Below are 14,423 nucleotides of genomic sequence, written 5' to 3' on the forward strand. Positions count from 1 at the left end.
TGCATACGTTGGAAGATCATACATATGTTATATTTATATGTTTACTTAACCAAATCTTTCTCATATTTCTTTCAGGGGTGTTATTGGATTCTAATTTATTTCTTGATGACTTTAATAAAATCATAGAAAGTAGTGTTATTGGATTCTATTTTAAAAAGAATTTTGATAACTTTAATAAAATCATGAAACTAGATAAATGAAGGATTATAAACTATTGATTGAGAGTTTTTTATAATCTTGTTGATTAGGTTTTTTATAATCTTGTAAAATTTCCTAACCAATCTCTCTATTTTTATGATACTACTTTTTATGACTTTATTTTGTGAATAAAAGTGTAGAAAGCATAAACCAATAATACAATAATTTAATTGATTAACATTCAAAGATTCTTTTGTTTTAGTTGAATAACATAAAAAAATCAGTGATTTTATTAAAGTATGAATCCAATAACTCCAAATTAATAAAAAAAATTGAAAAGTCTTTTTACAAATCAAAAACTAATAACAAGAAACTTTAATAAAGTTTAATCATATTTTGATTGAATAACACAAATTCTAAATAATATTTAAAGTCATTAAAACACTATTTAAATCCCAAACTAATAATTCTTCTTTAGTAGATATCATCAACTAAAGCGAAATCTTATTTGTCAAAGTCGTCCTATGCGTTATAACTAAATTGTCGTTTTCATGGTCGAATACACATTATTTAAGCATCTAAACCACCATGTAAGGATATCAAAAACGTGTTTATGAATTCTAAACCATAAACTCATCCTCATATCAAAAACATGGCGACATTGAAAACAACAATCTTTATCATCTTCATTCTCTATATCTCATGTAAGCTTTCTCTATATATACTACTACTACTACTATATATATACCTCTTACATTTTGATTATTCGACCTAAAAGTCCAAATAAAATATGGTATGTGTTTGCAATTAATAGGTACAATGTTTGTAAATATCTTTAGAGTTCAAGCCGATGCATCATGCTTGACAACAAAAGAGTGTGTGGTGCGTTGTTCAGACGAAGATGCACAGTGTATTCATGGCGAGTGCCATTGTCCGCACCTAAAAGTCGACATTGAGCCGACCAAGGCGATACGGTGCAAGACTGATCTTGATTGTCCTGATCCTCATCAATGCCCTAAATATGATTATTATGCATGCCTTAATAATGGAGAATGTACTTGTATCTCTGTTTAAGAAACCTTAAACCGTGATTGTTCTGATTCTCATCAATGACCTCAATCTATTCTAATATTCTAAACCTTAAAACAGAAAGCTCAAACTATACAAAATATTCAAAGAAAATATTTATAAATAAAATCAAAAATATATTAGAAAATAATAATATTAGACAAAAACATCCTCCGGATATCAATAATGTTAAATAACAAAAAGGAGTTGAACACAAACTTTTCTTCAAACAAACTTTAAAACTATGTTAAAATTTTGAAAATTTAAAAATATGTATGTAGCATATAATTGATTAAGAAATGAAGAGAAATGAAACTTTAGAAGAAAACTTTATTTACTAAAATATAATTTATCAACTGGCAAAAGCTTTTTGGGTAAATAAACTTGAATTTCTCATACCTGATTTGAAAGCAAACTATCACAAAATCAGGCATCTTCACTCTTCAGATCTTCTCATACTTGTCATCTAAGTAAACATCAGACGTGTCACCTAAATAATACAAAACCCCATTGATGCATATCCCTTCACTCTCGCAATCCCATATGTAGAACATGTTATCTTTCTCCACCTCATTTCTCCTGTTTCAAATGTAAGAATTTGATGACCAAATGGATAAGCTATGAACAATACCATGAATTGCTTGTCAAACCGGATCAAACCCAAAAAAGCTGAACGCCTATCTGTAACTTTGCAGATAAGGTTAGTTTGCATACCGTCCCATTATAGGGTTACGTAGATATTGTGACAGGCACTCCATAGTATTTACCCTTCTCTTTGATCCACATACCATAGGAATAGATCACCAGATGCATAGCCACATGAAATTTGTCGGTCCCTACTAGGATAGTCTGTATTTTGTTTTGGAGAGAACTTTATATGAAATTTGGCAGCTGATACAAGAAACGAGAACAACAGTGTAGAGGGAAGACCAGCGGCGACGTCTTCTAGGATTTGGAGGAGGATAGCTTTCTCCCCAAGGTTAAAAGTTTTTTCCAACAACAAGGTTTTTTTTTATCAATCCTAATTGAGTGTTCTCTCTCTCTTGAGTGTTTCTTTCCAAGCACCCTGATGATTTAGTGAATAGATTCTCAAAATACTAATTTTCATGCTCAAATTTTGGGTTTTTTAAAATTATGTGCAGTAAAAGTAAAAATTTATTCCTTCTTTATCCTTATCTAGTTTGGTCATGAGAATATATTTTTTTTTTTTTGGACACAAGATTGGTGAGAATATGTTTGTTATATGATTCCAAATGAAAAAGATTAATCACGTAGACCTTATATAGATCAATATTAGTTCTATTTTTGGTACAAAATTAGGAATATGACGGAATTATATCAAAAATTACGTTAAATAGTAAAACAATTTAGGAATATTGTACAAATTCCTCCTAATTTGTTTCCTTAGTAACATCACTAATTATAGCAACAAAAATCTTGTTTGTCAAAGTCGTGTACTATGCGTTAAATAAATTGCCATTTTCATGCTCCAAGATACAATATTTACGCACCTAAATCACCATGTAAAGATACCAAAAAACGTGTTTATAAACTCTAAACGATAAACTGATCATCCTCACATCAAAAACATGACGGCATTGAGAAGAACAATCTCCATCATTTTCGTTTTCTATCTCTCATGTTAGCTTCTCACTCAGTCACTCTATATACTACATATCTCTTACATTTTGATTAATCGATCTATAAGACCTAATAAAATATGGTATGTGTTTGCAATTAATAGGTACGTTGTTCGTGAATATCTTTGGAGTTCAAGCCAGAAATTTATGCAAGACAGATGAAGATTGTGTGTTGCGATGTCAAGATCCAGGTGCGAACTGTATTCTTGGAATATGCCATTGTTCGCGCCAACAAGTTGAGACTGAGCTGACCAAGGTGATAAGATGCAAGACTGATCGTGATTGTCCTGATTCTCATCAATGCCCTAAAGATTATTATTATGCTTGCCTTAATAATGGAGAATGTACTTGTATCTCTGTTTGAGAAACCTTAAACCACTCTAACAAATAAAAGAGAAACCTTAAACCATGATTGTTCAGATTCTCATCAATGCCCTCTATTCAATATACTAAACCTTTAAATAGAACTAAAGCTCACCCTATATACAATATTCAAAGAAAATAATAGGGTGGGTTAAACCGCCAGCTGGATGCTTGAAGATTAACACGGATGGTGCGTCACGTGGGAATCCGGGGCTGGCAACCGCTGGAGGAGTGCTACAGGATAATGAGGGGCGATGGTGTGGCGGTTTCTCTTTGAATATTGGGAGAAGCTCGGCACCAATGGCGGAACTGTGGGGAGCATATTACGGTCTCTACTTAGCTTGGGAGAGGAAATCATCACATATAGAGTTGGAAGTAGACTCGGAGATAGTAGTTGGTTTTTTGAAGACAGGGATAAGTGATCATCATCCACTGTCTTTCCTGGTACGTTTGTGCCATGGCTTCATATCGAAAGATTGGAGAGTCCGAATTTTTCACGTGTATAGGGAAGCTAATCGTTTTGCTGATGGATTAGCGAACTATGTTTTTTCTTTACCACTTGGGTTTCATTTTGTTCCGAATGTTGTTGATTTATTTTGGAAAGAGGATAACCTTGGGGTAACATGTCCAAGGCAAATCCCAGTCCATTAGGTTTGTTTTCTTAAGTTACTTTGAATAGAACGGGAGGCTCCGCGGCCCGATCGCTTACCAAAAAAAAATATTCAAAAAAAATAATTATAAATATAAAAATCAAAAAATATATTATAAAATCAGAACGTTAAACAGAAACATCCATGTGAAAATCAATATAATGTTAAATCATAAATAGAAGTTAAACATAAATATTCATTCAAAAAAATATAAATCTTTATAACTATGTATATGAAGTCCAAAAATATAAATCTTTATAATTATGTATATGAAAAAGTTGAAGAAAAGTGTAAACGAATGAAGCCTTTTAAATCAGTAAATGGCTTCATTTTTTTCTCTCCCTTGTTGAACATTTGTGCATGTTTATTTGGTTTGAGTTATGTGTAATTTTTTTGTCCTTTATGTAGCACTCAGTTTCAGTTTCGGTTAAGACCTATTTCAATCTATACAATTTTTGTCATACTTTTTTTACACCAACTTTGATACTCTTAACATGAACGTGTTTTGGTGTGGCAAATTTTTATTCCCATCATATCGATCTCTAATTTGTTTAACAAAAATTAATAAGAAACTTTTATTCGACCTAATTTTTACTAGCACGGAACAAATTTATATATATGCACTTGGAATGACGTAATTGAATATATGAATGGAAGTTAGGATACCAAAATAACTATGTAGTATTTGAATCTTACTAGCTCACTCGATGAGAATGGAAGTAGGGGTACCAAAATAAAAAATTTGGTCCACCACAACCAGATTGGTAAAATTCGACCGGACATTTATTCCGGTTAGATCTCAAAAACAATATTAAATAAATACCCAATAAGGAAAGTCGAAATTAATGCGTTTGATAAAAGATGATCGTCTGAATTAGATACGCACTAAAACATCAAAGAGTCACTCTAAACTCATCTCTCTCGCCGAATTCTCCCCAACAATTTCCGCCGGAAACAAATTCTCAGATTCCGGTAACTCTAAAACTATGTCATCGGATATTCCGTGCTGCGGAACCACGTTCTCGCTCTACGTCGTGATAATCATAGCTCTTGTAGCGTTCGCTGGCTTGATGGCTGGTTTAACTCTTGGTCTCATGTCTCTCGGTTTAGTCGACCTCGAAGTTCTCATCAAATCTGGCCGTCCTCAAGATCGAATCAACGCCGGTGAGTGCTTCAACTTGATGACGATTCTGTTGAATTTTGAAGATTCTGTTCTTTAGCTGATTTTATGATTTTTAATTGTACATAGCAATTGAAGAACATGTGTATTTGATTGTTAGGTAAGATATTTCCAGTAGTGAAGAATCAGCATCTGTTGCTATGTACACTTTTGATCGGAAACTCTATGGCTATGGAGGTGATACTTGATTTTTTGGTTTCTATGTATTTGAAGCAGAGACTTGTATATATAATGGTGTTGATGATCTCTTTTTATTGTAGGCTTTACCAATATTTTTGGATAAAATTGTGCCTCCTTGGTTAGCTATTCTTCTTTCAGTGACTCTTATACTGGTGTTTGGAGAGGTTTTATATCTGTTACCTATAGTTTTGATATACTTTTGTTTTCCATTTTTACAGTTTGTGATTATAGTTTCTCTGCTGTTGAGTATCTGCAGATAATGCCACAAGCAGTTTGTACTCGATACGGGCTTAAGGTTGGAGCGATAATGGCTCCTTTTGTTCGTGTTCTTCTTGTACTGTTCTTCCCAATTTCATATCCAATCAGTAAGGTAGAGAGTCAGATTTTCTGTTTTGAAAAATCAGCTTGTGTAATCCCTTTTCTGGCTTGATTGAAATGCTCGGCTAAATCTTGATGTTTCTCTGTTTTGGTAAACATTGTTGCTTCAGGTTCTTGATTGGATGTTGGGTAAGGGACATGGAGTTCTTTTACGGAGAGCAGAGCTAAAGACATTTGTGAATTTCCATGGAAATGAGGTATGCAGCTAGTGATGTTTGCTATGACCTTGGAATTGAAAACTGAAGCTGTGTTGTCCTCCATATTAAATAGTTCCAGATGTGTCGCTGAACCGTTGTGTCTCTTAGAGCCAACTTTTCTGACAGACTTTTGTATATAATTCTTGTTTACTAGGCTGGGAAAGGTGGAGATCTAACAACCGATGAGACTTCAATCATCACAGGTGCACTTGAATTAACTGAAAAGACGGCAAAAGATGCAATGACTCCCATATCGAATGCATTTTCCCTTGAGCTTGATACACCTCTTAATTTGTGGGTTCTTTTTTTTTTGTTTTGCTTCCATCATCTTCTATTTACTCTTATTCAGTTTACTTAAATATTTTGACCTTATAATCTGCTTTCATCCACAATACAGGGAAACTTTAAATACAATTATGTCAGTTGGTCATAGCAGAGTTCCAGTTTATTTCAGAAATCCCACACATATAATTGGGCTCATTCTGGTACCTATCTTTCATATGGACTTTGTTTTTGTATTGTCTAGCTTCACAGCATGTAATGTCCCCTTTTGCTGATGCAGGTTAAAAATCTATTGGCAGTTGATGCCAGAAAGGAAGTTCCTCTGAGAAAAATGTCCATGAGAAAAATTCCACGGTAAATGACTCTCTAAAGCTAACTTTCTTTCTTTACGACCAGGATTTAATGCATACACAGAGTTCATGTTTATACTATTTATTTCCTCCAGTGTCTCTGAGACCATGCCACTATATGATATCTTAAACGAGTTCCAGAAGGGTCACAGTCACATAGCAGTTGTTTACAAGGATCTTGACGAGCAGGAGCAATCTCCCGAAACAAGTGAAAATGGTATTGAGCGCAGAAAAAACAAGAAAACGAAAGACGAACTTTTTAAGGACAGTTGTAGGAAACCAAAAGCTCAGTTTGAGGTATCGGAGAAGGAAGGTGTGTCTCGGCATAACTTAGCGACGTTCCATAAATAAACATGAGAACACATGTTAGCCTAATTTTCTTTGGAATTGTAGTATTCAAAATTGAAACCGGAGATGCAAAATCCGGCAAGAGTGAGAACGGTGAGGAGCAGCAAGGGTCAGGGAAAACAAGTCTATTGGCTGCTCCAGCTAAGAAGCGACATAGAGGCTGTTCGTTCTGCATTTTGGACATTGAGAATACTCCCATACCTGATTTTCCTACCAATGAGGAGGTTGTAGGAGTTATCACCATGGAGGATGTTATCGAAGAGCTTCTTCAGGTAACTCAAACCGAAGCATGAGCATCTGCTTTAGTTATTAGCATTAGAGAAGTAAAGAATCATAGGCATTCTTTTTTTGCTCTGATTTTTCAGGAAGAGATCCTTGACGAAACCGATGAGTATGTGAACATCCACAACAGGATAAGAGTCAACATGCATGCTTCTCCAGAGAATCTACCAAGCGTGATAACCTCAATCACGCAATCATCATCGGGTTCCACTAGTCCCAACCAAACATCTCATATGGCCACACCAGATTCAAGTCCTACAACAAAACCATCAAATTCAAGTCCTACAAGAAAACCTTCAGTATCGAGTCCTACGAGAGAGCCTTCAGATTCTTCACACTCCATGGCTCCAAAACATGAAGAGTCCACCCAAACTTTATGATGATCATATATGAGTGAAGATAGATTAGCTATGTATCCTTAAAAGATGACTTCTTTAACAGAATCGTTTGTGTGTTTGAGATTAAGACTGGTTAATAGTTTCTTTGTAATGAAAAGGATGGATCTTTTACCAAAAGAAAGAAAAAAAGCTAATACTAAACTACAAAAGTTCTTCTTGGTGGTAACATTCTACTTTAACAAAACAAAGAAACGACAGAGCCTTTTGGCCAGACAGAGTTACTGCAATCTCTGCTACAAGACACTCATAGATAATTACTGATTTAGTACTTATGAGAGACAGAATTTACCAGCTAAACTTCACTTCACAACTAAAGAACGTAACCTCATAGATAAGCACCAAAAGACATGACCATTGCTTTTACCCTAACTCCATTGATCTTCTTCTTCTTTTTCTTGATCTTCATCTTCATCTTCTTCTTCTTCCTCTTCCCATTCTATCTTCGCATTTGGACCATCATAGATTTTGGACTTCAGCAGCTTTGGTTCGTCAACATTCAGATACTCAACATGGTCAGCAAAACGGTAGAAACTACTGCAATCATCTACAAAGACGCGGACTCTGCTACGCCTGTCGAATGTTCCATGGTGTTCTTCAAAGCCTTGAATTTCAGTACATTGGAGTGTGTTCCTTTCGGGATTGTAGTAGAACACATAAAACGGTTGTTTAGACGTGAAATCAGCCATTGACAGAACAATCTCACCCGCAGCACTCACTCCAACAATGGAAACGTAATGAGCCGAGAATTTCTCATCCTTCAACTTGTAGGCATACTTTGACCACTCTATTTTCTCCTTGTCCTCTAGAACCCACAGACGCAACTCAATAGCATCATCAGTGTAATCATCACAAAAAACCAAACCCAACTTTCCCTTGTAGTTTATCACTTCACAATAGCTTCCAGGGTAAATAAAGCTGAATGTCTCAGACCTCACATCAAAGCAAACAACCACAAAAGCAGTCATAAACTCAGACGTATCGCCTAAGTAATACATGACCCCATTGATACATATCCCATCACTCACAATGTCATGTTTTACAGAACATTCTATCTTTCTCCAACTCATTTCTCCAGTTCCAAATGTTAGAACTGTATGATGATCAGGACCAGAAGGGTAAGCCATGAACAACACCTTGTACTGCTTCTCAATCGGATCAAACCCGAAAAAGCTAAACGCCTTTCTATACCTTTCCAGAAAAGGCAAGCTCGCATACCGTCCTGTTAAAGGGTTGCATATCACAGGCACTCCATCGTAATCGTGCTCGTTGATCCACATACCATAGAAATACATCAAACCAGAGGCATAGCCAAATGAAAACCGTCGGTCATGACGAGGATAGATCAGCATACCATCTGGAGGGAACTTCATGTGAAATTCAGGGGTTACTACAACAGACGACGAAGAAGACTTCTCATATGGAGTCAGACGCTGAGGCAACGAGAACAAGCTCCACTGATTATGTTTTTCGATGGCGAATAAGAGACGCGGCTGAGCAGATGAGGACCTGGTCAGGAACAACTCTCTGAAATGTGGACAACTAAGCATTGATGCCCATTGCTTCGACACACAATGAAACCTCTTAACTGACTTTGCAGGCAATCTCTTCAAAATCTCGAGGATGAGTTCTTTCGGGAGGGAAACTGAAACCATGAACGTTCTGTTTGCTGATCCTACACAGAGAGAGAGAGAGATGTTAAAACTTATATTAAGAACTAGAGAAATTGTAACTGAAAAACAACCCTTAAGAGAGCTATAGCAAAACGAGAGCATTTCAAACGAAAAATCAAAACTTTAGCTAGCTACAATAACCAAAAATCATGACTTTAAACAATAATCAAAACTTTAGATAGCTACAATAAACAAAAATCAAAACTTTAAGAAGCAGAAGACCATTTACTCTAGGTAGCTACAATAACCAAATATCGTAACTTTAATATCTACAATCAAAACTTTAGCTAGCTATCATAACCAAAAATCAAAACTTTAACCAAAAATCATATCTTCAGGAAGCTACAATAACCAAAAATCAAAACTTTAGCTAAAAATCAAAACTTTAGCTAAAAATCAAAACTTTAACCAAAAATCATAACTTCAGGAAGCTACAATAACCAAAAATCAAAACTTTAGCCAAAAATCAAAACTTTAGCTAGCTAAAGTAATTAAAAATCAAAACTTTAACAAAAAATCATAACTTCAGGAAGCTACAATAGCCAAAAATAAAAACTTTAGAGAGCTACAATAACCAAAAATCAAAACTTTAGGTAGCTATAATAACCAAAATCCACAACCAAAGCTAGAGACAATGACCGTGTTTGAGAACATTTTGGATTTCTCCGTAAATCAAACACCTTACTAAAGTTTTGTTTGTGAAGCTGAAAACGATACAAGTGAACCTATAACGTGAATGTAACAGAGACAAAACCTGAACTCTCAAACATAAATCCTAGAAGAAAATAGCAAAAGTAAATAGAGAGAAGAATCCAAAAGAAGAGATTTTTTTGTGAAGAATGTAACAGAGACATAAATTTGAACTGAAAATTCAATTCGGAAACATAAACCTTAGAAAAAACCGCAAAAGGTAAAAGAGAGAATCCAAAAGAAGAGTTTTTTTTTTGTTTTTCTTCACCAAATGAGAGAAATGTAGAGAATTTTTAAAACTCACCGACGAGATCAACGGCGGCGAAGGATGAACAACGGCGACGTTTTGGAGAGTTTGGAGCAGTTTTCTTTAGCATTATTTATTTTTTTTATCAGAGTTTTTTTTAGCATTATTGTGACAACTGACAAGTTTTTTTTTTTTTTTTCTCTTGTCATCAATTAAAATATATGTAAGAAAAGAAAGTTACATGAAAAATGGGCCACTTCAAACAACTTTCAAGCCCAAAGTAAAGGTCAGCAGAATTTGGAGCCCAATAAGTGTTAACTAAGTCCATAAACTGAAGGATCAGTGAATTATTTCAAATGGAAATGAAAGAGAAAGACAAATTTCAACACGAGAGAAATTGAAAACACAAAATCAGGAGAACGAATTTCGGAAACTGAATTGTATAATTGAAAAAACATTGTGTGAAATAACATTCGTTTTGGTAATTATATATTCTTACATAGAACTCATCGACCATTTAAAAAGATAAAAGGCGGGTTAACCTAAAATTCTTATAACAAATTTAAAAGAGGAAATTAGAAGCTTTAAAATAAATTAAAAGCCCATAAATATTTTTCTTACTCCACTTTTCACTCCAAATACCATTTTAAAATAAAATCTTCTACAATTTCACTCTATTATCATTCTAATGTAATGAATAAGAGTACTTTTATATTTGAAGTAAACATATTTTGTATTTTAATTTGAGTATAATAAATGCAGATAAGCACAAAAGGAAAAAACAAACTAAAAAAAAAAAGGTTTTGTTACATGTAAAATGGGCAAGTTCAAACAACTTTTTCTTTTTTTTGCTAAATTGTAAATATTTCATAGATAATGAAAACAGGTTAGATTACAATCAATACACATGAAGTAATTAAACCAATTTTCGGTCCATCTACTCAACCAGGCAATGAAGCTATTGGAACAAGATGAAGCGATGACGTTTCTATTGTCTTTCCCGGATGATTTACGAAAGAAGAAGGGCCATTGCAGATAGTAAAACACCTTTATACGACATACACTTAGCCTTAGAAACCTTTCGCATGAGACCCGAGACCAAGCCGTCAACGGTGAAACTCCAAATCATCGACCATGTACTATCCTTGCGTCATGTGGGATCGATTTTTTGTTTCAGTCCATGAGCTTTCCCAGAAACAAAACCTCACATGCTAAATTATGTTAAAAGTACAAGCTCCCTCTACCAAGTTCATTCCCGAAGTCAGTAGTGTAGAGCAAAATAAAGCCGCACCTCAAGTTGTTAGCCCTACTAGTCCTCTAAAGCACAATCAAGCCGCAAGAAAGAGGCGAGAACACAAGGCAAAGCAATCTTCAAACAAGAGCACTTACAACAGGAAGCCACAACAGAGAACATGCCTTGAACTAAACCAAAGAATTGATATACTTGCAGAGTTCTTAAAAGGAGAGGAGAGATAGCTACAACCGATAACTGAAACCTCAACTTATCAAACACCACAGTAGCTACACAAAAGAGCAACAGACTCGACGAGGGAACTTGACCAGCCACGAGAAACACGCTCAACAATAAGGTCAGCAGAATTTTAAGCTCAATAAACTATTGAACCTTGTCTTTGAGTACAATGATAAGGTCAGCAGAATTTTTTTTTTTTTTTTTTTCCACCTAAATATTAATGATTTTTTTTTTTTGGACAAAAGAAATAATAATGATTAAATTACAATTTTACTATGAGACCACTCAAACTTTATGATATACTATGAGTTCGTTTATAAATTTTTAAAAGATAAAAGATTCGTTACTTTGGTTAAGGTTTTGGTGTTTGAGATTAAGACTTCGTCATGATTACTTTTAACGTAAGGAAACGGATCGGATAGATCTTTTACCAAAAGAGAAAATTAAAACGAAAAAAACTAATACAAAACTACAGTCTTATAGATCCAGAATTGAAGTGATATGAATTTTAAAAGAAAATTTGATTTGTGAAAATAGTTATGAAAACAAAAGAGCATAAAACTCATAGATAAGAGAACAAATTGACATCTAGCTAACTCCAATAATCGTCTCTATCTTCTCCTTATCGTACTCCTTCTCGTTCTTCTACTTCTTTTTCTGCGTTCTTCTTCTCCTGCGTACATATATGGCTTATAAGAATAGTTATAAGAACGTAAAGATTCTTCGTCGTCTGATGTTTCGTCGTGGTCTGATTGTTCATAATCTTCTAAGTTCGGGTAAGTATCTTCATAGATCTTTGACTTGAGTAGCTTTGAATCGATGACGTTAATATCTTCTACATGGTCTGCTAAAGCGTAGAATCTACTACAATCTTTCTCAAAGACGTTGTCTACAAAGACGCAGACTCTACTCCTATTGCCCGACGCTTCATGGTATTCTCCAAAACCTCGAATTTCAACACATTGAAGAGTATTCATTTCAGGGTTATAGTAGAAAATATAGAAGGGTTGCTTAGATGTATAATCAGCCATCGACAAAACAATTTCACCCGTAGCAGTCACTCCAACTACCGAAACATAATGAGCCAAAAATATATCATCCCACAACACGTAGGCATATTTCGACCATTCATTTTTCTCCTCGTCCTCTAGAACCCAAAGACGCAACTTAATGGTATCACCATCGTAATCATCATAAAAAACCAAACCCAACTTTCCTTTGTAATTTATCAGTTCACAATAGCTTCCAGGGTAAAGAAAGCTGAATGTCTCATACCTCACATCAAAGCAAACTACCACAAAAGAAGTCAAAACCTCAGACGTATCACCCAAGTAATACACAACCCCATTGATGCATATACCTTCACTCATAATTTCATGTCTTAAGGTACGTTTTAATCTTCTCCAACTCATTTCTCCACTTCCAAGTTTCAGAACTTTATGATGATCAGGACTACATGGGTAAGCCATGATCATGAACAATACCTTGAATTGCTTGTCAATCGGATCATACCCGAAAAAGCTAAACGCTTGTCTAAACCTTGCAATAGCAGGCAAGGTCGCATAATGTCCCGTTATAGGGTTACATAGCACAGGCACTCCATCGTAATCATCCTCTTTGATCCGCATACCATAGAAATACATCATACCAGACGCATAGCCACATGAAAACCGTCGGTCGTTACGAGGATAGATCTGCATACCATCTGGAGGGAACTTCATATGAAATTCAGCGGTTTCTACAAGAGACGACGATGAAGACTTCTCATATGGAGTAAGATGCTGAGGCAACGAGAAGAAGCTTCACAAGCCATTATTTTCGATGGCGAATAAGAGACGCGGCTGAGTTGAGGACCTGGTTAGGAACAATTCTGTGAAATATGGACGACTAAGCATTGATGCCCATTGCTTCGACACGCAATGAAACCTAGCAATTGACTTTGTAATCTCAACAATATCTCGAGGATGAGTTCATTGGGGATGGAATCTGAAATCATGATCGTTTTATTTGCTGGTCGAACACAAAGAGAGAGATATGTTAAAACGTATTATATTAAGAACAAGACAAACCTAGCTACCATGAAAATAGAGAGACCATACCTGAAAATAAAAGGAATCAAAATATGATTTTTTTTTGTTTCTTCACCAAATAAAAAAAACAGAGAATTTTTAAGACTATTTAAAACTCACCTAAGAGACGAACGCAGTGTCTTCGAGGGTTTGGAGGAGATAGCTTTCTAGCCAAGCTTAAAATTTCACCTAGATTATACCAACCAGGGTTTTACTGTTCCTAATTTATATGTCGTGACAAGTAGAAAAGTAAAAAAACAAAAGAAAAGAATTCTGAAAAGCCTTGGTGAAAATAAAATTAAAATAGGGCGGTGCTAACCTAAGTCCAAACCGAAAAATTAAAGTCCTAACCTAAGACTTCCTACTTCTTAGTGGTTAATAATAGTTACTTTGTACGTAAAAGAACGGGTGAATTTTTTTATTGTACCGTTTTCTGTCCTTGCTGATCGACGCAAACCTTGTTCGTCATTCGTATTACGGGTCACTATTTTGATTTGCTCATCCCCTTCACGAGAAGCAATATTCGTTGGAGGTGTTTGCTGCTCTAGTGAACGAGGACGAGTGTTAGTAAAGTTCCATGAGGCTGACCTCATTTGTTTCTCAAAAGAAGCTGCTCGCCTGTGAGCCTCCGAGACGGTTGTAGGGTCGAATTGTGACAAAGAATTTTGTAACTGAGAGCGTAATTCACCGATCAATCTTGAAACAAGTTGTGTCTGACTATCATTGATGTCATTAAACGTGAGTAGTAGGTAGAATTCTTCAGCATATTCTTCCACAGACCGTGTTTCATGTCTCAGATTTTGCAACTTGTTATACATTATT

At 35.1% G+C, this 14,423-nt stretch overlaps 4 protein-coding genes, 1 long non-coding RNA gene and 1 pseudogene across 9 annotated transcripts; 4 read left to right on the plus strand and 2 right to left on the minus strand.

Moving 5' to 3' along the window:
- Positions 1 to 790: 790 nt before the first annotated feature.
- On the plus strand, positions 791 to 1,212 carry AT1G47317 (defensin-like protein; the record flags this gene model as incomplete). Its single annotated transcript, NM_001036075.1, has 2 exons — positions 791 to 842; positions 953 to 1,212. 2 exons carry the CDS (start codon positions 791 to 793, stop codon positions 1,210 to 1,212), a joined length of 312 nt encoding a protein of 103 aa, NP_001031152.1.
- Positions 1,213 to 1,719: 507 nt separating this feature from the next.
- AT1G07353 lies at positions 1,720 to 2,276 on the plus strand. The gene is made up of 2 exons (NR_139234.1): positions 1,720 to 1,907; positions 2,101 to 2,276. It is a non-coding gene; the product is annotated as an other RNA (long non-coding RNA).
- Positions 2,277 to 2,795: 519 nt separating this feature from the next.
- AT1G47320 lies at positions 2,796 to 3,860 on the plus strand (annotated as a pseudogene; the record flags this gene model as incomplete). The annotated part of the gene is made up of 3 exons: positions 2,796 to 2,847; positions 2,951 to 3,190; positions 3,373 to 3,860.
- An 854-nt stretch (positions 3,861 to 4,714) lies between these two features.
- Positions 4,715 to 7,572, plus strand: AT1G47330 (methyltransferase, putative (DUF21)). Of its 2 annotated transcripts, none has more exons than NM_001333270.1 (11): positions 4,715 to 5,023; positions 5,109 to 5,216; positions 5,300 to 5,383; positions 5,476 to 5,589; positions 5,708 to 5,794; positions 5,949 to 6,088; positions 6,192 to 6,279; positions 6,357 to 6,430; positions 6,522 to 6,739; positions 6,820 to 7,046; positions 7,140 to 7,572. In NM_001333270.1, exons 2-11 carry the CDS (start codon positions 5,205 to 5,207, stop codon positions 7,434 to 7,436), a joined length of 1,341 nt encoding a protein of 446 aa, NP_001321268.1. In that variant the 5' UTR covers positions 4,715 to 5,023; positions 5,109 to 5,204; the 3' UTR covers positions 7,437 to 7,572. The 2 variants fall into 2 exon arrangements, with proteins under 2 accessions (NP_001321268.1, NP_175166.2); NM_103627.5 differs by having other exon boundaries at positions 4,719 to 5,023; positions 5,140 to 5,216.
- On the minus strand, positions 7,544 to 10,261 carry AT1G47340 (F-box and associated interaction domains-containing protein). Of its 3 annotated transcripts, none has more exons than NM_103628.5 (2): positions 10,119 to 10,261; positions 7,544 to 9,126 (listed from the first exon to the last, which is right to left on the minus strand). In NM_103628.5, the coding sequence occupies exons 1-2, from the start codon at positions 10,189 to 10,191 to the stop codon at positions 7,820 to 7,822; spliced, it is 1,380 nt and encodes a 459-aa protein (NP_175167.2). In that variant the 5' UTR covers positions 10,192 to 10,261; the 3' UTR covers positions 7,544 to 7,819. The 3 variants fall into 3 exon arrangements, with proteins under 3 accessions (NP_175167.2, NP_001323147.1, NP_001323148.1); NM_001333271.1 differs by lacking the exon at positions 10,119 to 10,261 and adding an exon at positions 10,015 to 10,094; NM_001333272.1 differs by lacking the exon at positions 10,119 to 10,261 and adding an exon at positions 9,805 to 9,839.
- Positions 10,262 to 12,143: 1,882 nt separating this feature from the next.
- AT1G47350 (F-box associated ubiquitination effector family protein) lies at positions 12,144 to 14,419 on the minus strand (the record flags this gene model as incomplete). Its single annotated transcript, NM_103629.1, has 3 exons — positions 12,144 to 13,270; positions 13,722 to 13,790; positions 14,029 to 14,419. The coding sequence occupies 3 exons, from the start codon at positions 14,417 to 14,419 to the stop codon at positions 12,144 to 12,146; spliced, it is 1,587 nt and encodes a 528-aa protein (NP_175168.1).
- Positions 14,420 to 14,423: the final 4 nt, after the last annotated feature.

This window comes from Arabidopsis thaliana (genome assembly GCF_000001735.4).
Source record: "Arabidopsis thaliana chromosome 1 sequence".
Taxonomy (NCBI): domain Eukaryota; kingdom Viridiplantae; phylum Streptophyta; class Magnoliopsida; order Brassicales; family Brassicaceae; genus Arabidopsis; species Arabidopsis thaliana.

Bases quoted from the DNA above. Each gene is read 5' to 3' on its own strand.
- AT1G47330 (NM_103627.5), top strand. From the start codon at position 4,846: ATGTCATCGGATATTCCGTGCTGCGGAACCACGTTCTCGCTCTACGTC. The intron at 5,024-5,139 runs GTGAGTGCTTCA...TTTGATTGTTAG, and splicing joins TCAAGATCGAATCAACGCCG to GTAAGATATTTCCAGTAGTG. The intron at 6,740-6,819 runs GTGTGTCTCGGC...TTGGAATTGTAG, and splicing joins TGAGGTATCGGAGAAGGAAG to TATTCAAAATTGAAACCGGA.
- AT1G47340 (NM_103628.5), bottom strand. From the start codon at position 10,191: ATGCTAAAGAAAACTGCTCCAAACTCTCCAAAACGTCGCCGTTGTTCA. The intron at 9,127-10,118 runs GTGAGTTTTAAA...CTCTCTGTGTAG, and splicing joins CGCCGCCGTTGATCTCGTCG to GATCAGCAAACAGAACGTTC.